Here is an 18838-nt window from a genome sequence, read left to right as displayed (position 1 = left end):
AAGGGTATTCTCTCTCTCTCTCTCTCTCTCTCTCTCTCTCTCTCTCTCTCTCTCTCTCTCTCTCTCTCTCAGTATCAAAAGCACTACAATACAAATGGTAATAACATCATAGCTACATTCAAAGATCTCTCTCTCTCTCTCTCTCTCTCTCTCTCTCTCTCTCTCTCTTTCTCCGGTTCACAAGCACTACAATTAAATTGGTATTTTCATCACAGCTACATCCAAAGATCTCTCTCTCTCTCTCTCTCTCTCTCTCTCCTCTCTCTCTCTCTCTCTCTCTCTCTCTCTCTCTCTCTCTCTCTCTCTAAGCACTACAATTAAATTGGTATTTTCATCACAGCTATCTCTCTCTCTCTCTCTCTCTCTCTCTCTCTCTCTCTCTCTCTCTCACTCTCTCTCTCTCTCTCTCCTCTCTCTCCGTATCGAAAGCCCTACAATAAAATTGGATTCATACGGGTATTAGTACGTGCAGATATCAGCTGTACTCCTTAAAATTGTTTAGGTTAACTACTTAAACTTCGACCATGAAAATATGTATCATCAATAAGTCTAGGTTTTAATTTGGCAGGTCAAAATAGAATATGTAGGTTATTAAATTCAAGGAACCTGCGATTTCTCCTTATTTAGTATCATTGTTTTGTGTCCGACAAATTCGTATCGGCAAATTGTGGTCTTTGAGGGTCCGTCCCTCCTGCACCAGTTTTTATTTTTTCTTTCTTTTTCTTTTTTTCCACGCCAGCTCCAATGCTCTCGTTAGCGAGCGTGACCTTGCGTGGTGACGCACAGACAGACACACGTGTACAGCAAAAACTGTTGTACTAAATGACCTTTTTCATCGCTTACATAATTATCTTTAGTCTTCAATCTCATGTGCAGAGTAGCATGAAACCTATGTGCAGTACTAAACCCAATTGGGTGCAAGTTGCATACAATGTCCCTTTTACAGTTGCACAGGTTGAACTCTATTATTATTATTATTATTATTGTTATTACTACTACTACTACTTCCTAAGCTACAACCCTAGCTGGAAAACCAAGATGCTATAAGCCCAGGGGCTCCAACAGGGAAAATAGCGCAGTGAGGAAAGGAAACAAGGAAAAATAAAGTATTTTAAGAAGAGAACATTAAAATAAATATCTCCTATATAAACTATAAAAACTAGGAGCTCCAACAGGGAAAATAGCCCAGTGAGGAAAGGAAACAAGAAAAAATAAAGTATTTTAAGAAGAGAACATTAAAATAAATATCTCCTATATAAACTATAAAAACTAGGAGCTCCAACAGGGAAAACAGCCCAGTGAGGAAAGGAAACGGAAAAATAAAGTACTTTAAGAAGTGTAACATCAAAATAAATATCTCCTATATAAACTATAAAAACTTCAACAAAACTAGAGGAAGAGAAATTAGATAGAATAGTGTGCCTGAGTGTACCGTCAAGCAAGAGAACTCTAACCCAAGACAGTGGGAGACCATGGTACAGAGGCTATGGCACTACCCAAGACTAGAGAACAATGGTTTGATTTTGGAGTGTCCGTCTCCTAAGCAGATTCAGGAAAGACTGAAGGGTTAACGTCCTGAAAGACATGGTCCATTTAAGAAGAAAAATACTTATGTAGTGCAAGAGAACTTGCAATGTTTTTCAATTATCTTTATGACTCATATTATTATTATTATTATTATTATTATTATTATTATTATTAGCTAAGCTACAACCTTAGTTGGGAAAGCAAGATGCGATAAGGCCAAGGGCTCCAACAGGGAAAAATAGCCCAGTGAGGAAAGGAAATAAGGTAATAAATAAACAATATGAGAAATAATGAACAATTGTAAAAATATATTAAAAAAAAAATGGTAACAACATCAAAACAGGCATTTCATATATAAACTTTAAGAAGATTTATGTCAGCCTGTTCAACAAAAATATCGGCTGCAAGTTTGAACTTTTGAAGGTTGAAAGGTCTCATGAATGGCATAGGCAAGGGAAAGTGACATTGCCCTAGCAAGCAGGACAATGCCCTAGAGACTGACCATATATCATATGATCAGCACCCAAGCCCCCTATCCACCCAAGCTAGGACCAGGGAGGGCCAGACAATGGTTGATAATGACTCAACAGATAGAGCTATATGCTCCCCCAAACCTTAGCTCACAAGGATGGTAAGGTTGCAGACACTAAAGGCACTAAAGAGTCTGAGCGGGACTCGAACCCCCGTCTGGCAAACACCAGGCAGATGTTACCAATCAGGCCACAACAACCTCTAAAGGTTTTAAGGTCTCATGAATGGCATAGGCAAATGACAGTGGCCATGTCTTAGATAGCAGGGCAGTGTACTAGAGACTGACCATATAATTATGCACTACATATGATCTGGGCTCATGCCCACTCTCCACCCAAGCTAAGACCAGGGATCGCCAGACAATGGCTGCTGATGACTCTGTAGGTAGAGTTTAACTCACCATGATGGTGAGGTTGCATACACTCCAAAAAAATTATCCAGCCTAAGCAGGGCTCGAACTCCAGTCGAGCGATCGCTAGGCAGGGACCATTCCATTAGTCCACCACAACCCTTGAGTTCTGGAAACGAGAAGCCAGATTTATTTTCAAAGAATTCTGCAGCCGAGTTGCTACCAAGAAGGTATCCCATTCTCTGTACTGATTGTTTATCCTGCATTAAGAATTTGATTTATAATAATTAGCAACAGCATTGGGATAGTTTAGTTGAAAATGAAATGAGTGAAATAGCGAATGATATATCCCTTTGGAGGTATAACATAATTCCCCAAAAGTGGGAGACTATTTGTCTTCTCCGCATTGGTCACACCCAGTTGACACATGAATTTCTGCTGACTGACCAATACTATTCATATTGCGACGACTGTTTAGTACCCTTGACAGAGAGGCATTTGTTGATGAAATGCCCCACTCATAGTACTAAAATAAATAGATATCTTTTTGAGGTTTGAGGTGAGGATGGCAGGTTCATCCTTGCCAAGATTATTATACATGATATGTCGTATTATGCTAGTGGTATTTTTAGATTCATTTCTGAAGAAGGTCTTCTGGAAGCCATTTAACTTTTATAAAGACATTGCTTTTATGGTTTTAACTGAATATTTGTGTATTCTTTATTTACAATAAATGATATCGGCGTCAATGATCTTAGATGTCAGGATGCCAGAAAACATCAAATCAATTAATCAATCAATCACAATGTGAGACTCCACATCTGCACTGGTGCATACAGAACATCTCCTATTGATAGTCTGTATGTGGATTCTGGCATGCCTCTCCTTTCCATCCGCCGAGAGGAGTTGAGTTTGAAGATTTTAATTAGTTCCCTCGCTATGAAAAACAATCCTGTCAGTATGTTAGGGATCTTTTAGATCAAGCTCCTAACAGATCTAGAGTGCCCAAGCCTTTAGAAGTACACCCCTTGGTGTAAGTCAACTGTTAAAGTATGTTTTACAACAGGAGGGAAAAAATGCCTTACCCAGTAAGGTGATGGAAAGTGAGTTTTTAAATCGTGCTGCTCTTTTCGTGGGAAACATGATTTTTACCGATGATTCCAAATTGGCTGTAGGAGTTGGAAATGTGGTTGTGGTGGAAGATATTGTTATTAGAAGGAAACTTCCATCCTATTGTTCAGTATTTACTGCTGAGCTGTATTCAATAATTTTTGCAGTCCGACATATATTTAAAAATGGTAATCAAAATGATTTTTATACAATTTTTACAGATTCCAATAGGCCTTACTCTGAATTAAACAAATTATGCCAGCCAATCATCTAGTACAAGAGGTGCAGGACTGGTTAGTACTTCTGCAGTCTAGGAAGAATATCAGTGTTCACTAATGTTGGGTCCTTGCCCACGTTGGGGTTGATGGAAATGAGAGGGCTGCTGAGTGATGGAGGAAATTGTCCGATTCTCTCCTCCATAGGGCCATGACATCTCGGTCCTATGGTAGACCCTCCCAGTCTTCACGGCCTCAGCAAGCACCTTCCTCTATCCAGTCAACTGCTAGGTCCTCGGGACCTTCTAAGGTGTCTAAGCTGCCCTTTCAGTGCAAGGGACAGAAGGGGTCCAAGTCCTTCAGAGGAAAGAAGGGAGGTAAGGGAGGTGGCCAAGGTGGCCACTCCCACTAGGAATGGCATTCCTCACCACCTACCACGTGTGGGGGGATGCCTACAGCGCCGCTGCCAGAGTTGGCAGCTTCATGGGGCAGATCCCTGGACGGTCGATGTGATCGCCCTGACTTAGGATCCAGTGCATCCCGGCTTCTATGCGAAGGGATCCGCAAAGGAGCTGGCCCTCAGGGCCGAAGTCCCGAACATGCTGTAGAAGGGTGCTCTCCAAGAGATAGTGGATAGGTCTCCAGGCTTTTACAGTTGGATTTTTCTGGTAAAAAAGATGGGTGGAGACTGGAGATCGGAGACCAGTTATTGATCTCTCCCCTCTGAACAAGTTTGTCCAACAGACTCGGTTCAGAATGGAGACCGCAGACACGGTCATTCAAGCGGTACATCCAAGGGACTCCATATGCACACTGGATCTGAAGGATGCTTACTTTCATATCCCAATACATCCTTCTTCAAGGAAGTATTTAAGATTCATTCATGAAGGAAAGATATACCAGTTCAAGGTTCTATCCTTAGGTCTCGCAACTGCCCCTCAGGTTTTTACCAGAGTGTTTGCCCTAGTGTCATCTTGGGCTCACAGGATCGGTATCCGTCTTCGCACATACCTGGACGACTGGTTGATCCTAGCAGACTCGGAGACGACCCTTCTTCGTCACCGAGATATGCTTCTCGAGTTTTGTCAGGATCTGGGGGTCCTGATAAATAGAGAGAAGTCATCACTGCAACCTTCACAGAAACTGGTATACCCCGGAATGATCATAGACACAGTCCTAGAGAAAGTCTTCCCATCAGACGAAAGAGTGCACAAGCTGAAGGAAGTGGTTGCTCCCTTACTCAGGAAAGAAGTTCTTCCAGCCTCCCTGCAATAGCAGCGAAAGTCCGTGTGGAACCAACACTCCGACCCACCGGACACCCGAGTTCCCATAACTCATGATCAGGTGACAGATTTGAGTTGATAGATGGTTGACGAAAACCTCCGGATTTGATGCTCTTCACAGATGCATCAAAAAAAGGGTGGGGGGCTCACCTGCTGCACCATACGATCTCCAGCCTTTGGTCAGAATCAGAAAGGTATCAGCACATAAATCTTCTAGAGATGAGAGCAGCCTACCTATCTCTTCATCAGTTCCAACAGTTGCTGGTATGGCACTCTGTGGTGTTGATGAGCGACAATACCACAGTGTGGCTTACATAAACAAACAGGGCGGTACCTTTTCGTAGCCTCTATGCCATCTTGCAATAAAGATCCTCAGATGATCAGAAGAACATTCGGTGGCTCTATCAGCTCACTTCATTCCTGGCAAGAGGAATGTGCTCGTGGACAATCTGAGCAGAGCGACTCGGATAGTAGGCTCCGAATGGTCTTTGAGTCATCAGATAGCCAACAATGTCCTGACTTTGTGTGGTTTCCCAACTGTAGACCTGTTCGCAATATCTCTGAGCAGCAAGCTTCCGCTTTACTGCTCTCCAGTCCTGGACCCTCAGGCTCTATGGCAAGATGCATTTCAACAACGGTGGGACAACATCGACGTGTATGCCTTTCCCCCTGTTTTGTCTGATGAGACGACTACTCAACAAAACCAGAACATCCAAAGATCTATTGATGACCCTTGTAGCTCTGCTGTGGCATCACGCAGAGTGGTTCCAAGACCTCCTGCAACTTCCTGTAGATTGACCGAGAGAACTCCCTCCATGACCAAATCTTCTTAAACAGCCACACGCGAATATCTTCCACAAGACCGTGCAGTCACTTCAACTTCATGCGTGGAGACTATCCAGCGTCTCCTCACTCAGAAGGGCTTTTCACGACAAGTTGCGGAACGAATGTCTGGACACTTGCGTAGGTCCTCAGTCTTGGTCTACCACTCAATGCCATTATTCTAGTAATAGCAGAGTTTCTTGTATACCTTCGGGAGGAAAAGCTCCTTCCAGTATCGGCAGTGAAAGGCTATCGCTCAGCCTTGAGCCTCGTCTTCAAGCTGAAAGGAGTCGACATTTAATCTTCGTTGGAGCTTTCTTTGCTCATACGGAGTTCTGAGATCATTTGCCCCTGTTAGAGATCAAGTCTCCTCCTTGGAATGTGGTTCGCGTCTTGAGGTCTCTAAAAGGACCTCCCTACGAACCATTATGTCATGCAACTGACCGAAATCTCACTTTGAAGATGGCGTTCTTGCTCTCTTCAGCCTCGGCAAAGATAACATCATGGCCTCTCATATGACATCACCCATTCAAGGGGGTGGGGGAAGTGACGCTCAGCTTCGTCACTGAGTTTATTGCTAAGACTCAAAACCTGGGGGCTGGACCTTAGATTGCGAGTCTTCATTCTGTAACCAACAATCCAGATCGGTTGTTACTTTGCCCAGTGAGGAGTTTGAGATACTATCTTAAACACACTGCAGCAACACGGCCCAGACTAACATCGCTTTTTGTTAGTTCAGGGAGAGTAAAGAGGAGGATCACAAAGAACACAGTTTCCTCCTGGATTTGCCAAGTGATCGAAAGAGCCTTGGCTCCAGATCCTCTTCAGCTCGTCGACCTAGAGCCCATGACGTCAGAGGGATCAGTACTTCCCTGGCATTCAAATGCAACTTTTCGGTGTTGCAGGACCTCCAAGCTGGTATGTGGAAAAGACAAACCACATTTATAGCCCTTTACCTCAAAGACGTGACCCACAGGAGGCTCGATACGTTTACTATCAGTCCTATGGTGGCTGCTCAATAAGTGGTTTAAGATACCCCAAGCTCCTCAATGGACAAATAGCAATTGGTCGAGGGCATTGGTTACCCGGGTGAAGACTGAGATGAATGAGAAAAATGTCTGGCTTTCCTTCCTTCCTTTTCCCCTCTCTTGGGGTACAGCGTTATGGGTCCCTCTGCAAGCTGGCTTCAACCTCTGCAGGTAATTATCACTTCCCTTGTGTAGCCTATTATAAGTCATACAATACAATTTTCATACTGTCCACGTCCCCATTGCTTCTGCGAGGGAGCAATGGGATACGTCTGGTTGTTTTTTCCTATTTAAAACTCGGACGTTTCATACAAATAACAACCTCTATTCTGCTAAATTGCACAGGCCGCGAATATACTCACTTTGTATATTTCGGCAGTGTCAAAGTTTTCCCTAGACCACAGTCATATACTATACTAGGTAAAACCGGGTCAATGTCCATGCCAGACTTAGGACTTCCACCCACCTAAGAGTGAGTCATCTACATAAATAATGGAAGGTTTGTTAGTATGGGAACAAATGTCAAATTAGGAGATAATTTGTATTTTTCCCTAATGGAAACCTGGAGTTATTTGTATAAATTGGCCCGCCATCACCTGTCCCCCAGAAGTCCTGCCTGCAATAAAAAGTGACATCTCTCACAGCTGTGAGAGAATATATAGAGGCAGCTGGGTACCTTCCAGCCACCTCCTGCCTATCCGCTAAGCGGTTCAGGGTATCCACCTCGCATTTAAAGTCTAACGGCTACCTCAAGCTGCCGCTGAAAGAATATCCACATAAATAACTCCAGCTTGGTATTAGTTATGGAAAAATACAAATTATCTCCGAATTTGTCATATTTTTGTGTCATCTGCTTCTGCTTTTGTATCTGTACCATGTGGCCTACTTTAGGTTCTCCCAGTAACTCATACCTGGATCACTTTGCTTCTCCTGTGTCTGCTAATGTACTTGTGACTATTGTAGGCGTGGTTGTTCCATTCTGGAAAGCCCCTGGGATCACCACCTTCATGGGAGCATTACCCAGACTTCACCTTCAACCATTCCTTTTTACGTTTTGGGAACAAAGCTTGCGTAAGGGTAAGAATTGAGGTGAAGGATCAGTAGTGCACTCCTCTTTTCTTCTCCACCACCTTGCCATCCTCTAATGTTGCTTCCTCCTTTTCCTCTTGTTGGGTCCTCCTCCTCCTCAATAGGAAGAAACAGTCTTGGAAGTCCCTTTCTCTTAAAATTGTGAGAGCTTTTTTTGGTCAGTATTTTAGAGTTAACGGCTACTAACAGACTTTCTTCTCGGTAACCCGATTCTACTTGCCTGGGTTGGTTTGCAGGTATGAATGCTCACCCTGGGTGGGCTGGTACATTTCTTCTTGAGAGAGGAGAACCTTCTCAGGTTGCAGTATTTGATGGGCAATGAAGGGGCTGTACCTGTACAACTAATTCAGTCAGATTTGGAAAAGTATTTTTAGGTCATTAAACTCTTTTGTGAGTACAGTACATGGCTTTGTAGAACCAACTAAGGTGCCTAGGTACAGTATAATGCACTCATGACAGTATAGACTCTGAAGAGCTTTGCCTCTCCTCAGTTGAAGTTGTCCCATAAGGTAAAGCCACACTGAACATGGCTAGCATCGAGGTAGAAGCACAGCTTGGGTGGCAAAGCAGCTACAAAATAACGCAGCCACACCAGAAACCCCTCTCCAATGTATCACTCTGAGCAGTTAAAGCTTTCATTCTGTACAAATATGCCATTATTTGATGGAAAATTGAATGGTTTTGGGCCAGTTGAAACCCAGACAAGGGAGTCAAGAGAGATCCATCTCTTATCAGATGCACTGGTGCAAGAGTTGCATCCTGGTTCTCACAGACAGGGTGAAAATGATGGGAAAAAAGCACAAACAGGTCTACTCTTATGTGTTCAATTACCGCTAAGTACTCAGGTAAATAAGGATAACTTTTCTGAGATCCCTATTACACCTTTAATAAGTGCTGGGAAAAGCTTGAACATCGCTCCTGTTTACCCACAAACTCGCCTTCCAAGTACAGTAGAGGGATAGGAGGAGAAAAGGCAGAAAAGTTTACTGAATTCAGTGACTGCATGCAGCTTCAGTGAGCAAGTACATGCTGGTCAATATGGAGAGCAACACAACATTTGATATGTTTTTCAATCTTACTCTTGGTCTACCAAAACTTACTCCTTATTGGTAGAAATGGATGCGACATGAAGGATTACGAAACTTCTACAGTCTACCCTTTACAAATAGATTTCTATGGGGATTAGGAGACTGGTCTCTGGTCTTCATTTTTTATTTCCCTAGATTCTGTTCAGACTAACCATAGCTAGCTGTATATGGTGCATCATAAGAATGATGACCACTCCATCCCTGTACAGTACACTTGATGGACACATACCCTTGGTTTAATTCCCTCTGTCTTACAGGAGATTTCCTCAGCTTCGTCTTTGGGGAAAGTACATAGCTACCAATTCAAATCCTGGTGCTTCAGACATTCTACCACTCCCCAAGTGTTAATGTAAGTGTTTACTCGAGAATTTTGAGAACTTTCAATCAGCACGTCTACTGACGGGCTTGGCGATTGCCTCCTTTCGCCCTCCTACAAGGGCATCACTTCCGCATCGAAAGAGATTCTGCCTCTTGTCTCAATCTGTGGATTAAGGTACTTGAGGTACTGTTTATCAAATATGGTTCTTTAAGACACCCTGATGAAGGGTGAAATATCTGGGTGGCTCCCGAAAACCAATCATAGTAACAGTACTGTATAAACACAACTGTTCCTACACTGCCTTTCTTATCTACAGACATTGCCTTCAAAGAAGGCTACTTCTACATGGCTACCTCCTCAGCGATCGCTCATATGTTCTGAAAGTTTTACTGGCTTACAACTAAAGTTCCTCTTCCATTGGTTTGGGTGACAACAGGAATATGGGGAGATGTATCCTAGTAGTTGCATGGAAAACTCAGTTGTGAGTACTTCTCTACTCTGAGAATCTACCATCCACGGAATAGAAAAGGGATGAGGCTCTCACCTGATTTTCCTCCTAGCTAGAGGATGTGATCAACTAAAATATCACACCTGCATCTCAACCTACTAGGAATGCTTGCAGTGCTTTTTTACTAGTTTTCCAAAGGGTTTCATAAAGTACTTAATAGTGATGATAGCTGACAATGCTTCCATCCATGCCCAAATTTAAAAACCCTTCTCAAGTAGGCACAATCTTGTGGGTAGAAGATGCAATGTACCTGAGGAAAGTTCTTTTCAGGCAAGAACACTGTTTGAGCAAACATGCTTATTTGACAAAGTTCTGGTGTAGGGTTTTAGGATATCCTTAAATTTTGTGGCGGAAAGTTAGTTTTTCACCACCATACTTCCTGTTTGCCCTGCAATAGATATAAGAAACTTTCGGGATTCTCCCAGTTGCACTGATGGCGAAGTTCGAAGATGCCTTCCAACATCTCTGTGAATCCTAAACGCTGATGCCTTTCCACCTCTCTTTCCTTGTTGCTGCGATTCCTCAATAGTCAAAGGAAGACATCGAGATTCAGAGGGACCCTTGATCCCTTACCAGCCACAGCTTACATAGTACCCACATAAGCTGTTTATTTCTAATGATATCAAGGAAAGCTCACCAATTTCCATACAAACCCAAGTCCTGTAAGTTTCACTTCCTACCTCAACCACCCTGCAAGCCCTAGGTGAAGGTCAAAGGTGCTATTCAGTATACCGCGTGTATTAGATTTTATTTGCTGAAATTCCAGCCGAGCTGGTAGCATACACGATCCCTGATCCAAGTGATCAACTTGTATTCAGACCCAGACTTTTCAAGAGAATCGATTAGACTCTAGAGGAGTTGGGATGATAGGCATACAGGGAATGCTTTAGATACTGCTACTACCTTAGAGGGGCCACAAACTCAAATAACTTAGGGTAAATACAGTTACTGTAGTTAGTTTCTGGAGTGTGATCAAGGCCCTGCTGACTGTAGGATTAGGAAAATTTAAATTCACAATTTCCAGGCGCCCTTTACTGTACAAGATCAACATAGTCACTGCAAGCCAGTCAAGAATGAAATGTCTGCAGGTTTATAATAAAGAAAACTAACCCAAGTAAACATTCAATTCTAGTATGAATTTAAATTTCCAATAAGAAACTAAATTTCCATTATAACCTTAAAGCTTAACCAAAAAGTTGTCATACCTTTAGCTTGTACAGTATGGTGAGTCCTTGGGTTACAACAGATTTAATTTGAAACACTTTGTGGATACAACACAGCCACCATGAAGGACCCTTTATTTCTTTACTTCACTTTAATCCTTCATTATTTGACCATGTTATTTTAGTCCTAGTTACATTTAAATGTAATGGAAGGTGTATCTATATCCTATGACTTCACTATTGCATTAGGTAAAGGTGACATGACTGAAGTGTCTGCGTACATTACTGTACTATATTTAAGTGTGTTTCAACTTGCATCAAAACGCGAGTTGCAACTCATCGTAGGAACAGATCTCTGTTGTAACCCGAGGACCTAATGTACTTGATTTCACAGTGATAGAACAATCTATTTATATAATTACATAACATTATCAGTCCTAACACTTTTTAAGTCAAACCTAATTAACTCATATGATTTAAGGGGCTTCACATTTTAAGTGAGATGCAACCCATATCAAAATTTATATAAAGTTATTAAAAGGCTCAAACATCTTCATATTATCCTGATTATTGCAAAACTATATTTACAATGCATAAAATCAATATAATACAAAAAAAAGTCTTGAAAATCGTATTACATGGAATCTTAGCGACAACTTGAACAGTAGTGAATTTCTATCATTAGTTCTCAGTTACAACAATTTTAATTAATTAGAAACATTAAAAACTCTATAATAATTTGGAGCTAGAATTTCTAAAGAATGACAGGAGAAAATCATAAAATTTTTATGCGATTAATTTTCAACTTAAAGGGCTACATTTCATTTGTCTTGTGAAACTATTCCTTAAGAAGCAAGCTCAAGGACCTTCAGAACTGCCTCCCTATATCTGGAGACTGTGGATACATCCTCACCTGTAATTGTAATAAAATTAAATGCTGTATTAGAATTAACTTAAATATATTCAAAATAATTTTAATCCTCTAAATGCCAGGTGGTTCAAGGTTGGAAATAAGCAGTTTTGTGTTGGAAAATTTCCAAATTAGGGTTATGAATTTAAAGTGTGGATTTTCTGGTCATTTGCAAATTATATAAAAAAGTTAAAATGCTTATAAATAGAGATTAAAAAAGGACTAACGGTATGGATACCAAGTTAACCATAAATGAACCTGGAGCGGCACTCAGAAGAGCGCAGGCCTCCGCCACGGCAACTTATTTCTCGGCCTTGACCTTTGGCCTAGGACTTTCAAAACTGAATCACTTCCATGTCTTAACATACCCATTAATCTCTGAAAGTTTTATTGCTCTATTGGGAAAATTGTGGCCAGGAGGTTGTTCACACAAAAAAAACAGACAATGGCAAAAACATAACTCTCCCAACTTCATTGGCGGAGGTAAAAAAAAAAAGTAAAAATATATATATGAAAAAAATCTCGATTCGTAGTCCTTAGCCATGTAGGCCTCTGTCTTTCAACTCTTTCAAGTGCTTTGTGGAGCCCAGTTATGTATAACATTTTGATTTTTTTTTCAGTACATTCTATTTCTATTAATTCATTTATTGTGGAAAAACTTTACCACTCAAATAAAATGTAACATTTAACGAATTTTTTTTTTTTTTTTTTTTTTTTTTTTTTTACTCCTGAAGGCTCATTTCAATGTTTTGTCTTTCCCAGCAATTGTTGTACTAAATCCTTTGAAACCATAGCTTTGGTTGACATACTCAAAACGTAGAGAATTAGTAGTTAACGTATGACTAACTCTTGCGTACCTCTACAGTATATTACAACTGCATTACATGTTGAGTGGTGGCTGCCACTTTGGAGGAGCTCATTCTTGCTTTGTCGAGTAATAAATGGGCATCTTTTGAATGTGTTAAGTTTGTTAGATTATTTTTTTTTGTCTTTAATCAGGTTCTTGATGAAAGTGTTGTTCTATCAAGTTTTGAACTATATTCTTGGAACAGTGTGTCTTCTGAAATAAGTTTTTGTCTTATGTAATAAGACTTATAAGTTTGGTATGCATTAGACATGCATTACCTGTTCAGGTATATAGATCAAATAGTATTAGAGTATACTAAATATAGGACCAGACAGGAGCAAAGAAAAGCAAAAGGGGAAGAGTTTAACTTAATGCTTTGTGTTAGCCCAGCTAGTGACTAAATATTGGTCAATGATACTACTTTTTTTGCTCCTAGAGCAAACAACTCCCGCGGCCAACTATGCTTAGCTTGTGAGTGACTCAAATTCTTACGTTGTATAGCAGAGACAAATTAAACTTCTAGTGTCTGCAAGTCTTGTGCCTCTGAATCATGCGATAATTGCTGTTCTAGCACCACTGAACCTTGCGATAACTGAGCACATAGCACCTCTATACGGTAAAGCGCTTTGGAATTTCAGGTTAAAAGCTCCTCTGTTATTTGTCCGTCTGCATATAGCAACAACTGCACCTCTCGATCTAGTGTTAATTGTACTTTTCATGAATCTTGTTTGAAGATTGTTCTCAGGAAGAACATATAACAGTACTGTAAAAATTGTAAATTAGAACATACAGTATACAGTACAGTAAAAATCGTAAATTATGGGCTTCAGCTGAACGACCGACTTGAATAGTATATGCTAAACTTGTTTGGGAGGTCATTGAAGCCATTCCGATATTAAATTACCCACCCCTTGTCTTCAGAGGCTACTATCTTAGAGGAAGAGCATGACTCAGACACTGAGCAGGCCTTGCCAATTGTTATTTTTAATCTATGTTGCGTAGAGTAGAAGGAATTTCCAAAAGTAAAATCAACTACTGTAACCTGCAGTAAATTTTGTAATATGACAATTACTATTAACCCTTTAACCCCCAGGCTATTTTGAAATTTCCAACCCTTAACCCCCAAGGGGTTATTTTTTTCCCCAGCACATTTTGCAGTATATTTTTTTAAATTACTCTAACAGCCTTAATTTTTGTCACAGAGAGGTCAGGTTGGTCTCATTCTCTTGGAAAATGCCTGAATTTTTTCAAAAAATTATAAAAAATATGAAGAGAATAATTTTTGTAGCATTTTTTTTGCAAGGACGTACCGGTACGTCCATGGGGGTAAAGGGATGGCTTTTGTGAAACGTACCAGTACGTCCTTTTGGGGGTAAAAGGGTTAATCCACACCTAATGGCATAATATATTTTGAATACTGTAATATCAATAGAACATCTTGATATACAAGACAAAATGTACAGTATAGTAAAACTTACCTTCATTATGTATGTTAGTAACAGCTTCCTTATATGCTTTCAGATCTTCTTCAGATGTCTCTCCCTCTTTAGCTCTAACAATGGTCATTATACTACTTTCAGACGGACTGCCTTCCCAAATGTAAAATTCTCGGTCAATCACTTCCTTTTCGTGTTCCCATGGTTCAGTTTTCTACAAAAGTACAAGATTTACATAACTAAAACTCATGAACAGACAAGAAAAATGAATCCTTCCTAAAGTACTTACTATACAAGTATTTTAAGCATAGAAAAATATCAACTCTAAAGAACATACACTAATATATTACCACCACAACTATGGTAAAGAGAAATAACCTGCTTGTGAAGGCTGGGAAACGTTAAGATATATTAGGTTTCAATTTAGAGCTTTGTATAAAATACAATGATACCTCTGGATACGAAAGTTTCTGCTTACGAAAAATTCAGGATACGAAAAGCGATACAAAGATTTTTATGCCCCAGTATACGAAAAAATTTTCAGGATACGAAAAGCTTACGAGATCCCAACTCGTCACCGAGAGTACAGTACCTTTTTTTTTAGGGTATCAACCCTTAATTTAGGTGTACAGGTAACAATACACCTTCACTGATCCAAATGCTTTACATACAGTACCATAACTTTTATACAGTAGTAAAGAAAATGGACCGTTTTCTTAGGGCTTGGAGGGGATAACTAGGCTATAACTACATTATTGAATAATCTCATGGTGATTTCTGGAATGGATTAGGCTGTTTTTAACGGTTGGGTTAATTATTGAATGATAGAAATGGCTGCATTGCATGTTTATTACTACAGTTTAGCGTGTTTATGAAAGAAAAGGTGACTTTTTGTAAGGCTTGGAACGGATTAGGCTATTTACATGTAAAACGCGACTCAGGATACGAAAAAATCAGGATACGAAACCGTATCCTGAACGGATTACTTTCGTATCCTGAGGCATCACTGTACTGATAAAAAATTAATATTCTTGTTAGCCTACCTTTGATTCTGTATATAGCACAGACAGCAAATAGCGGCAATACTCATAGTTTTGTTGCGATAGAGGACATCTATCGGCAACTAAAGTAAGGACATCAGTAGCTGGATCATAGCGGTCTCCCACAAGCCTCAGTAACTTGTCTTTACTATGGTCATCAAGGTCAAGGGATTTCAAAGATAACTGAAAAAAAATACAGTGATCAAATCAATAAAGTTTTCATTTCTGTATACAATACATCTTGATCAAGGTCAAAGGATTTCAAAGATAACTGAAAAAAATACAGTGATCAAATCAATAACGTTTTCATTTCTGTATACAATACATCTTGATCAAGGTCAAGGGATTTCAAAGATAACTGAAAAAAATACAGTAACCAAATTAATAAAGTTTTCATTTCTGTATACAATACATCTTGATCAAGGTCAAGGGATTTCAAAGATAACTGAAAAAAATACAGTAACCAAATCAATAACGTTTTCATTTCTGTATACAATACATCTTGATTAAGGTCAAGGGATTTCAAAGATAACTGAAAAAATACAGTAACCAAATCAATAACGTTTTCATTTCTGTATACAATACATCTTGATCAAGGTCAAGGGATTTCAAAGATAACTGAAAAAAATACAGTAACCAAATCAATAACGTTTTCATTTCTGTATACAATACATCTTGATCAAGGTCAAGGGATTTCAAAGATAACTGAAAAAATACCGTAACCAAATTAATAACATTTTCATTTCTGTATACAATACATCTTGATCAAGGTCAAGGGATTTCAAAGATAACTGAAAAAAAATACAGTAACCAAATTAATAACATTTTCATTTCTGTATACAATACATCTTGATCAAGGTCAAGGGATTTCAAAGATAACTGAAAAAAATACAGTGATCAAATTAATAACATTTTCATTTCTGTATACATTACATCTTGATTTTCATATAGAACCCACATACATTTCAATGCTTTGGGACATAAGAAGCAGGAAGTTATGAGTATCTGTTCGCACCAAGTTGTAACAATCTTCCGCGTTATTTTGTATCTCCGGACTGAACACTCGGTTGTGAGATCCTCCTCAGCTTTGCCTTGGCGGTTCTTTGCAACTTTCTTTTGTTGTCCAAACAAATCTCTCTCAAATATTTCTAAAAGAGTGAACTCATGATATTGATTACTTAAGGTTTTTTGTTTGCCAGCTTCCTGTAAATATTACAGCTTAATTATGCTTTGTTTATTGGTTTCTGCTTTTATTTTTGTGCTGTACATTCTTCAGCATTTATGACTGGTTTTCATAAAGACATCTCAACTCATATCAAATGTTTAAAGCATATGAATTTGAGACTTGCAGTTAGTATTTCATTCCTACAGTACTGTACTTGTGCTTGAATTATGCCCATAAAACGCAAAATTTTTACTTGCAGGCCAATACAGTACAGTACTCTTAACCCACTTCTTATTTCATATTTGTATCACTTGTACCGCAATTGCTCCTATTAAAAGTTACTCTTAAACAGAGGTACTACTGTATGTATTACCGACCACCTGAATTCGGGGCCACAAATAACCCTACCTAAAGTTGGTCTCGATCATAACTTCATAGAAATATTTGGTGGTCAGTATTGCAGTGGGCTTGCAACTCAAAGCATAATTGAGATTTCAAACTGCTCAAGAACTAAATCCGATTCCCTAATTCAAGTGCAAGTTGCAGTATACTGCATTTGAAAAACTCATCTACAATGTCAACTATACTGGTGCGAGAAAGAAATGTCTATTAAATGTATCCTTGTGGTCGTGGAGATTCATGAGGGGTACTGACTAATGTGGGCTGGTAATGCTATGAGTATTTTGGATGCATGTTCAAATTATCTTAGGGGTAAAACCTATTCTTTCATATATTGTACCTGTATGCAGATGAATCACATGAATAAATAAATGTTGAGTTTATGTATGTTGGTTGTGAATATGAATTTATTAGCATTTCTTGATATATCTGTTCCTTTTTCCCATGAGCAAAAGTTTTGTATATGCATATGAATGAATTACTGTACAGTATTGAAGAGTGAAAAATACAAGGAGTTACCTTCCATTACTTGCTTATTGTTAGTATATTTAAGTGTATTTGCCAAATAACAAGTAGGGTCTGTCATATTTTTATGTACTGTACTCATCAGAGAGGAAACTTCACATGCTGTTTTACACCTGTCAAAGTCAGCACTAACTTCAAAGATTCACGTTCAATATCTACTGAGGCTGGTCTGTCTACCACTGGGCTTACTATGAGAACTTAAGTTCATACTTGACAAGAAAGAAATATGCTTTACCATACTGCCACATCTTTGTGTTCTTCTCCAAAATCTTTGTTTTTCTCAAGATTAAAGAGCACCAATATTAAAGTGATATGCGATTGCACTCTCGACAGACTGCCTTCTCACCTGTTCTGACCAATGAAAGGATTGTTCCCGTGGCACTGGAAGTTCCTATACCTACACGTTTGCCTGCTTTGCCGAGTGATTGGACTCGTCGTGTTCACTCATCATTCATTTTTAAGGGATGTAGCGTAATGGTATCACCAGCGATTGTGTCTAACCTGAATTTTTTTTTTTCTTCAAAAATGAAAAAATCATACAGTACAGTCTGTGCGCTTAGCTACTAACAGTACCCAAGCTGAAGCTCTGCACCTCTTGGCACCCTGTCTGAAATTCAATTTTGGCTCCATGTGATTAATGAGATACAGTATTTAACAGTATACTGTATATGGAGATAGTGTATTTCGTTTTTACTCTACTTATGAATATGAATTTGTGCTATTTAGCCTTGTACTGGGTCCTGTGATGTCATTTAGCACCCAAGTGCAACTGGGAGAACATACAAGCCAATTAATCGTGTACAAAAGTGCCCACTTTCATCCTCTTGTTCTCTCTGTCACAGACTTCTTATGAGAAATAATGAGGCAACTTCTTGTTAACTACTGATCGGTCAATGACAATACTTGAGGTCACTCTTACCTACTTGGTCAAAACCAATTCCAAAGCACTTATCACTGGCATGGCTTTTCTACACGCACGCACGCACACAGAGTTATATGGTCACACAAGTTAGGTTAAATACACCTTCTAAAATATTTCCTGCATTATATTCTCAATACAAATATAAATCTTAAGCAAAATTGAGTTGCGGGAAAAAACTGCCAATACGGTAAAAACAATGTTATCAAATAAAGAATTGGAATGGTAACATCAGATAACAAATAAATATTTTTGGATTGTAACACCAGATAACCAACGGACAATTCAGCGTTGGGAACACGTCTGTTCAACACAACGACCAGAATCTGAATGGAGGCTCTGAGCAGTCAGACCCAGGACACTGGTGATACCATTGCCAGAACCTCGATAATTCTTCATTGGCCGTTACCAAATGTTGCCAGAATCTACCTTTTCTAAAGGATAAGGGTTTGTAACTGATGCACGAAGGAGCAAAGGGGTTTTGGGATGGTAACATCAGCTAACCAATTGACAATTCAAAGACCAATTATACAGAGACGGTTGCCTGTAGTGTACTTAAACAGCA

General features: G+C 39.5%; 1 protein-coding gene and 1 long non-coding RNA gene across 2 annotated transcripts in view; one reads left to right on the top strand and one right to left on the bottom strand.

Annotated features, from left to right (window-relative positions):
- Positions 1-18838, top strand: part of LOC137651352 (uncharacterized) — a 114322-nt gene that overhangs the window by 94181 nt on the left and 1303 nt on the right. The gene's annotated exons all lie outside the window — the stretch shown is intronic.
- Positions 11581-18838, bottom strand: part of mRpS35 (mitochondrial ribosomal protein S35) — a 58095-nt gene continuing 50837 nt past the window's right edge. Inside the window, exons 5-7 of the mRNA XM_068384647.1 lie at positions 15269-15448; positions 14268-14439; positions 11581-11945 (exon numbers count right to left, since the gene is read on the bottom strand). Of these exons, the coding sequence (XP_068240748.1) occupies positions 11878-11945; positions 14268-14439; positions 15269-15448 (420 nt within the window). The 3' untranslated portion in view covers positions 11581-11877. The remainder of the gene's footprint in view (positions 11946-14267; positions 14440-15268; positions 15449-18838) is intronic.

The sequence above is a fragment of the Palaemon carinicauda genome, chromosome 12, assembly GCF_036898095.1.
Source record: "Palaemon carinicauda isolate YSFRI2023 chromosome 12, ASM3689809v2, whole genome shotgun sequence".
Taxonomy (NCBI): Eukaryota; Metazoa; Arthropoda; class Malacostraca; order Decapoda; family Palaemonidae; genus Palaemon; species Palaemon carinicauda.
This window is presented reverse-complemented; position numbering and strand designations above follow the sequence as displayed.